General features: G+C 49.3%; 1 protein-coding gene across 1 annotated transcript in view; it reads right to left on the reverse strand.

Moving 5' to 3' along the window:
* Positions 1–7,283, reverse strand: part of QTRT1 (queuine tRNA-ribosyltransferase catalytic subunit 1) — a 7,608-nt gene extending 325 nt beyond the window's left edge. The window contains exons 1-9 of the mRNA XM_027851120.1: positions 6,755–7,283; positions 5,343–5,411; positions 4,701–4,839; positions 3,679–3,757; positions 1,969–2,084; positions 1,637–1,775; positions 1,230–1,305; positions 1,027–1,136; positions 864–951 (exon numbers count right to left, since the gene is read on the reverse strand). Coding sequence (XP_027706921.1) covers positions 864–951; positions 1,027–1,136; positions 1,230–1,305; positions 1,637–1,775; positions 1,969–2,084; positions 3,679–3,757; positions 4,701–4,839; positions 5,343–5,411; positions 6,755–7,054 — 1,116 coding nt within the window. The 5' untranslated portion in view covers positions 7,055–7,283. The remainder of the gene's footprint in view (positions 1–863; positions 952–1,026; positions 1,137–1,229; positions 1,306–1,636; positions 1,776–1,968; positions 2,085–3,678; positions 3,758–4,700; positions 4,840–5,342; positions 5,412–6,754) is intronic.
* Positions 7,284–8,376: the final 1,093 nt, after the last annotated feature.

Consider the following 8,376-nt stretch of genomic DNA (forward strand, 5'->3'; position numbering starts at 1 on the left):
AGTCTGGGGACATGAGTGCCAATGCCATTTCTGGTGCCTAACTACCTGTGTGACCTTGCTTTGACTGCTTCATCTATAAAATGGGGGGGAGGGATGGTTTGGACTAGAAATGGGCCCTAGGATCTACGATCTGTGAACAACAGCTGTCAACTCCATGGTGCTCTGAAGACCACCAGAGCACATCACTCCCAACAGCCCTGTGTGAAGGTCATCGACTGACTTGGCTGATGAGAACACCATAGTTCAGAGGTCTGGCCAGGTTCACATGGCCAGGATTCAAATGTAAGTCTCCTCAGTGCCCTCCAAGTGCTTTGTCCTTTCAAGATACTTCTTGGGGTCCCTCCCTTCCTCACTCCCTTTAGAAAGTGCTTAATTTTCTGGAGATCCAGATACCTGGGCTCACATCCTGCCTCTGAACCTTAACTGTCGAGTGGCTTCACCTCTATGAGCTCCAGTTTCCTCATCTGTAAAATGGGTACGGCAATCCCTGCCCTCACGAGCTCACAGTATTGTTAGGAGGAAAGCTATCTTGGCAACCTTAAAGCTCTAAAGAGCTATGAGCTATTATTAAGTCTCTTAGGCCTCAGTGTCCCCAAATGTAAAATGGGGGGGAGGCCAGGCAGGGTTTGGACCTCTAAGCTGTCTTCCAGCTCTAAATCCTCTGACCCTATGACTGCCCCTCCCTATCCACACTCCCAGATTCCCCTAGTTGTGTGACTTTCAGCAAGTTCTTGTCCCTCTCTGGGCCTCAGTTTCCAAAACTATAAAATGAGGAGTTTAGAACATATGATGCTTGAGATCCCTTCTCACATGGAGCTGAAAACCTATCATCCTATGAAGTCAGGACCCAAGGGGCCCCATACCTGGTAGGCGATGTTGTGTGTGGTGACATGATGCAAGGCAGCTGTGTTGTTGCTGTGCAGTAAAGCATGGAGGAAGGCCCGGGTGTGCCTGAAAGACAGGAGAGGGCGTCAGCACCTGCCCAGAGGGCTCAGCTCCCTGACCCCTTCCCTGGGTCCAAGATACCTTTGACAGGTGGGGCATGTACAAGCCTCATCAATGGGCTGGAAATCCTTTGCAAACTGCTTCTTCTTCAGCTGGAGGTTCCCCGTGGGGACAAGGGCAGACCCAAAGCGCTGGAGGGAGGGAAAAGAGGGAACTGGTCCTGGCCCTCACCCACCCTCCCACAGCCATCTCTGATCGGGTTTAGCCCACCCGCCAGGCCTCACCGCCGTGCGCGTGGGGAAGACACAGTCAAACATGTCACAGCCCAGGGCAACACAGACCACCAGATCAGTAGCATAGCTGTTGGGGGACAGCAAGGAGACAAGAGGCATCAAACAGAAGCCAACCCTCCCTACACACACACCAGCCCTGCTTCCCTCCCCACCCAACCCCCCCCATATGCCCTCCCTGCTCCCATTCCCAGCTCCTGCACTTTGGGGGGCCCCCAAGGGCAGGGAGAAGAGAGAGATGTCCAAGAGAGGCCAAGGACCTTCCCTCTCCCACAAACCCCAGGTATGCTCCCAATTCTCCTGCTCTGGAGATGGGAGGAAGGGGTACCCCTAAAGACAGGGGCCACATCTCCATGCCAGACCAGAAGCTCCAAGGTTCTACTTCAACAGATACCCCTTACCCCACACCCATAAGATAGCGTGGCTTCTCTCGAGGCAGCTGGTCTGTGCTCAGTGTCACCATCTTCCAGAACTGCTCCTTACTCTCACCCCCACTCAGTCCCCCAATGGCAAAGCCCGGCACATCCCTCTTGGTCATCTCTGGGAGGAGAGGGAACAGAGAAAGAGCCAAGTCACCATCCCTCTGGCCCCTCTCTGAAAGACAGCAGGTGGAGCCCCTGCTCTGTCCCATTCCCCCCAAAAGTCCTTGGGAAACACAAGCTCTTTGTGGGTTGGGAAAGAAGCCTTCATCCCATGTGCTTCCCGACCCTGCCCAGGATACTGGGGCACTCACCTTCAAGGCATTTGCTCCGCAAAACAGGGTCCAGGCCACCCTGAATGATGGCAAATAGATTTTGTTGGTCAGGTCGCCGATTAGCTGAGATGCACCGGTCTAGCCAGCGGATGGACCTGCAATGGTCACTCTGATTATAGCCTCTTCTCAGCCTTCAGGGGCCCTAGGCAGATGACCAGAACCCTCTGTAGAGGTAGGGGCACAAGTAATGTCTCTGCTGCTGATCATTCAACAAATACTTATCAGCTATATGAAATCAATCAACAAGCATTTGTTCTTTTTTTTTTTTTTCTGTGAGGCAATTGGGGTTAAGTGAGTTGCCCAGAGTCACACAGCTAGTAATCGTTATTTGTCTGAGGTCGGATTTGAACTCAGGTCCTCCTGATTCCAGGGCTGGTATTCTATCCACTGTGCTACCTAGCTGCCCCTAATAAGCATTTATTAAGTGCCTACTATATACCAGACACTATGCTAAGTACTGAGGCCATAAAGACAAATGCAAAAATAGAGCCTGCCCTCAAGGGGCTTACATTCTAATAGGGTAGACAGTATGTATAGAAGCAAGTATATACAGGATACATACAAAAAGAATACAAGGTAGCAAATGGAGGGACCAGGCAAAGGCGTCATGGAGAAAGATTCGAGTGAGCTGAGTTCTGAAAGAAATCAAGGGTTCCAAGAAGCAAGAGTGAGAAAGTAAACCATTCCAGGCATGGAGGACGACCAAAGCAAAAGTATCAGTTTGGGGAGATGGAGCATCACATGGGCACAACAGCAAGGAAGCCAGTATATTGAGGCTGGTAAAATGCACAGAGAGGAGTAAAATGGAAGAATACCAGAAAGGTAAGTAGAGGCCAGCTTGTGAAAAAGACCTTTAAATGCCAGAAAGAGGAGTTTATGGAGCTGAGAGGGAAGGGTCGCAGGGTCAGAACCGCCCTCTGGAAAACTGCCTTGGAAAATGTCTAGAGGATGGAATCGCCGAAGTGGGAAACCTGAGGCAGGAAGAGCAGTTAGGAGGAGCGTGTGATAGTCAGGCAAGAGGGGATGAGGCCTTAACTAGAGAGGCATCTGAGGCGGGAGAAAGAGCCATACTAGGTGGAGTTGAAACAAGGTTTAGCAACGGATTGGATGTGCGGGGTGAGGGAGAAGAAGGAAGGAAACCAAGCTTGCAAACTGAGGGAAATGGAAAGATGGTGCTGCCTTTGACAATCATGAGGATGTTCAGAAAAGGAGCAGGTTTGGGGAGAACACCAAGTTCTGTTTTGGACATATGAAGGTTGAGATGCTTCCAGGACATCTAAAGGTCTCACAGGCAGTTCATGACGTGGGACCGGAGCGCAGGAGAGGGACTAGCACTGGATATGTAAACCTGGAAATCATCTACAGAGCAACAACCATCGAACCCATGTGAATTGATGAGCCCCCCAAGTGAGAGAGTGTAGAGAAAAAAGAGAAGGGAGCCCAGCACAGAGCCTCAGAGGATTCCCATGGTTAGCAGTGACTGGGAAGGAGCAGACGGATGGAGAAGAGGACAATCAGGAGACAGCAGTGTCAGGAAAACCCTGAGAGGAGAGGGTGGTCTGCAGGGTCAAAGGCTGTGGTGAAGTCAAGGAGCCAGATGGGAAGGGGGCGGGGAGAAGAACCACAGCTTAGATGACAACAAGAATTCACATTTCTATAGTCCAGGAAGGCATACAAACCGCTCCTGACCTGTGCATGGCTTCCTCCACTCGAGAGCCCGTCAGAGTGCTGCTGACCACGTCATCCAGCTGCATCATGATGTCTGAGCCTGGAGAGGAGGGTGAGGGAGAGGGAAGGTCAGAGAATCCCTACTTGGGAGAGACAGTCGGGGAGAAAGTGCAATCAGGACAACCCTCTTCTTAGAACATGGGGAGATCTAAAAAAAAGGGGTCCAGAAAGCAGTCCACCACACAGAACCAGAAAGGGGAAAAACAAATGATAAGCCTGCTTTCTGATGCCTTCTCATCTCTGCGCTCCCCAGAAAGTGATTTTCTCCTTCTCAAATCTTCCCAGGATACTTTGTCAGTATTTTTCCACCCTACCTTGTATCACATGTATCTTTTGTTATATATCATATCTCCCAGTAAACTCCTGGAAGGCAAGGATTAGATCCTTTTTTTTTGGCCTTATGTTCCTGGAGTTTAGCCCTGTGATTAACAGATATTTTTTGAGTGTCTTACAACTAAACAACTCGCATTCACATGGGATGGGGATAAGCTTTGATACAGCACCCACTATGGGCCAGGTACATATTCCATTTGTTCCTCACAACAAGGTAGGTGCTATTATTATGCCTGTTATATAGTTGAAGCAACTGAGGCAAACAGAGACTTACCCAGGGTCACACAGCTAGTGTCTCTGCTGGGATTTGTACTCAGTTCTTGCTGACTTCAAGCCTGGTGCTCTATACATTGCCGCCTAGCTTGAAGACTTACAAAGCACTTCACTTAGAAAGGACCCATTAAGTAAATAATGAAAGAACTGTGCTCTCCACTTTACAGAGACGCTAACCCGAGAGGGGGAGAAGTGACCTGACCACAATCATACAGCTAGAAAATGTCACCGAGATTTGAACCAGGGTATCCACTTTCGAAGGCTAATATTCTTCCTATTACAAACCACCTTCTTCTCCCCGCCCCCCCATGTCAGCTTCCTGGGGAGAAAGGCCAGCAGCTCTAGCCTCCAGCTCCTCTTCATTAGAAAGGGCTCACCCAGCGCATTCTGAATTTCCACGGACTTCTCTGGGCTCAGCAGGATCTCGGTACCATCATATGGGGAACGGAATCGCACTCCTTCCTCTGTCACCTCAGACAGAGCCAGCAGAGACACCATTTGGAAGCCACCACTGTCCTGTGGATGACACTTCCTATTGACCTCAGGTCCTCAATAAGAATCTGCCATTCTCCCATTGAAAAAATAAGTTGACAGATTTAGAACCTGGGGGATGATGATCAAAGGCAATCCCCCTCCCTTGTTTTTTTTTTTTTTTAACAGGAGGGGAAACTGAGCAACTGAAAGACTGTAACTTGTTGAAGGTTATCTAACCCCCAATCCAGAACTCTTTCCATCTCACTGTGCTCAGCCCCTGGAATAACAGTAGTAACAGCAGTTTGTATTTCTAGAGTTTTTTAAAGTTTATAAAATGCTTTCTCCAAGACAACCCAGGGAGGCAGATAATTCAAAGATAATATTTCCTGTTTTTATATTCTCAAGTGAGCCTTTAAGAGGCTCAAACAGGGAGCTAGGAGCCCAGCCAGGCTTCCCTCACTCTAAGTTTGGGGCTGTTTCCACTATTAAAACACACTGCTTTTCCTAATGTCCCACCTCCCCACCATCAAGGGTTCCAGACCCACCGTGAGCAAGTTTTGGTTCCAGTTCATAAAGCCATGCAGCCCACCTGCCTTCTGTATGAGCTCAGGACCCTGGAGAAAAACACTCAGTCACTATAAATGAGACCAGGAGGGAGGCTCCTATACTCTTATAGGGAAGGTACCAACAGAAGGGCTAGTGGCAGGGGTGGGGAACCTGCAGCCTTAAGGCCACATGTGGCCTTCTAGGTCCTCCGGTGCTGCCTTTTGAATGAGTCCAAGTTTTATAGAACAAATCCTTTTATTAAGGGGATTTGTTCTGTGAGGTTTGGATTCAGTCAAAGGGCTATACTTGAGGACCTAGAGGGCTACTTGTGGCCTTCGGGCCACAGGTTCCCCACCTCTGGGCCAGCCTGACCTGGGTTTAGAGATTGAAAGGGGACTTAGAAATAATACAGTCCAACCCTCATGTTTTACCACCCGGGAAACTAAAGCTCAAAGCAGAGAAAGGTAGCAAAGACTTCAGATTCAAACCCATGTACCCTGGCTTTTTAACTCCATTGATAAGAATTTGTTGTAGTTCAGTCCTGCCCAACCATTTGGGACTTTCTTAGCAGAGATACTGGAGTGGTTTGCCATTTTCTTCTCCAGTTCATTTTACAGATGATGAAACTGAGGCAAATAGGGTTAAATTACTCATTCAAGGCTAGCTAGTAAGCATCAGAGATTAGATTTGAGCTCAGGTCTTTCTGACTCCAGACCTGGCACTAACTACTGCCCCACATAGCTGCCTAGGATTAATCTGGACAATTTGGTGGCCAAGCAGATGAGCACCTGCCCTGGAGTCAGGGAAACTCATCTTTTTGAGTTCAAATCCAGCTTCAGACACTTATTAGCTGTGTATCCCTGTAGGGCTGTAGATCCCTGGGCAAGTCACTTAACCCCGTTTGCCTCAGTTTCCTCATCTGTCAAATGAACTAGAGAAGGAAACAGCAAATTACTCCAGCATCTCCGCCAAGAAAATCCCAGACAAGGTTGGGAAGAGTCAGACACGATTGAACAACACTGCCAAAACATTCATTACCTACATAGTGCCTTAAGATTTGCAAAATGCTTTACAAATATCTGATCCTCCTCTTATCTGATACCTCACATCTGGGAGGCAGATGTTATTGTTATCCACGTTTTACCTTTCGGTAAAGAGGAAACTGTGACATACAGAATTGAAGTGACTTGTCCAGGGACCTACAGTTACTAGTGTCTGGGCCCTTCCTCGCTTGAGCTGCAGCGCTCTCCAAAGTCGCCAGCCACCTCGCTGCCTCTGGCTGACACTTTTCCACGCCTCCTCCATGGGGCGAGAGGTCCCCGTGCAGGGGCCGGGCGCACCTCCCCACTTCTGCCGACCAGCCCGCGCCTCTAGGCCATCCCCCGGGGATCTCCCCCAGCAGCGCACTCACCGGCCTCATGCCCAGGTGGTACGTGTTGCCCAGACAGATGCGGCAACCCAAGCTGTCCAGCTGCGCCGCCGTGACTCCCTTCATGGTCCCTTGTGTTCCCACGGGCATAAATACCGGCGTGGCCACAGTGCCGTGGGGCAGGCGCAGCTCGCACGCCCGCGCCTTGCTGCGGCCGCACTCGGCCACCACCCGCAGGGCCAGGGCTGCCGGAGCCCGAGTCCCTGGGCCCGCTGCAGAAGCAGCGACTGCTGCCATCGGTTCTGGACTCCTCGTGGACTGGGACTCCCTGGGCGCCGCCATATTACTACTTGGTCACGTGGCAAGCGTAGCTGGCGGAAGGCGTCTCGGAGCCATGGCAACGGGCTTCCAGAGATTCGGAGATAGGCCCGCTTTTTTTTTTTTTTTTGGAGGCCCCAGAATTAAAGTCGACAAATTAACACAAATAAACTGATTAGAACATCAGTGTTTGAATTCTGAAAATCACGGGGCTGTAATTTCTTCTCCGACTCCGCCCTTCCTGCGAATCCTATTCTGGGTCAAATGGGGAAGTTGGCTAGGCGGCTAGTACACTGTTTTACATAGCACCGTTGCGTCACCGAGGTGCGCTGTGCTGGGAATTGTAGTTTTCTGCAATGACAAGCTACCCCAGGAAGGCCTACTTAGAAAAGGTTGCTGCCTCTGTCCTTCGTCTCGAAGAGGACCATGACATCAAGGAGGTGATGTCATGACATGCAAGTGAATTGGATTTAAGTGAGGGAGGGCTGTGCGAAGTCACCAGCCTCACTTTCACCTCCAGAGCCATCTGGGTCCAGTGGCCAGATATGGATTAGGACAACTGGAGATGGGCCAGGATGCAGTGGGGGACCTTGGCCTTTTCAAGCTAAGGTCTTTAACAGGTCTCAGTTTGAGGCAGCGCCCATTCAGTGATTAAGGCTTAATAAAAAAGAGGCAAAGAATGGCCTCTTTAAGAAAAAAAAATAGACCTCGGAGGGGAAGATCCTGAGGGTTTCTGGCCAAAACAGAAACAATTGTTATTTATCTTTATGCTGAGCCAATCAGGGCTCAAACAGTGACCAAGTAGGGCTTGGTCTGTGACCAGATTGGTTTGGGTTAAGGCTGGCCTTTAAGAGAAAAAGCCAAAACAACAACAAAAAAGTTTCATAGATTAAGATTTACATTCCTTTTGGGCAGAGCACCAGCAGGTAAGAGTGTAATACCCTATGTGGAGAGAGAAGAAAAGGAGGAAGGAGTGTGAACAATATGATTGTTAGAAGCCATAAATTAGGGGATCCTTAGGTAAAAGGCATCCATAGATATGTTTCTAGTATGTGGCATTAAGCATGCACAACCTGATTACAAATATTTAATTGAAAGCGAACGATAGATTGTCCTGGGACTTGATGGGTTCCTTTTCACTGTTGCTGTTAGTAGCCAAAGCCTGGATATTCAGTCAGTTGATAAATATTTATTAAGTGCCTACTATATGCATGCAAACTGCTGGGGATACAAATACGAGAAAGACCAGCCTTCGAGGTGCTTATAATCTAAGGGGGGAGGGGGACGACTACACAAAAAAGGAAGATGAAAAGGGTGGGGGGAGTTGTGAAAGGAAAGGTTACAGA

This window comes from Vombatus ursinus, unplaced genomic scaffold (assembly GCF_900497805.2).
Source record: "Vombatus ursinus unplaced genomic scaffold, bare-nosed wombat genome assembly UNPS02009173.1, whole genome shotgun sequence".
Classification (NCBI taxonomy): Eukaryota; Metazoa; Chordata; class Mammalia; order Diprotodontia; family Vombatidae; genus Vombatus; species Vombatus ursinus.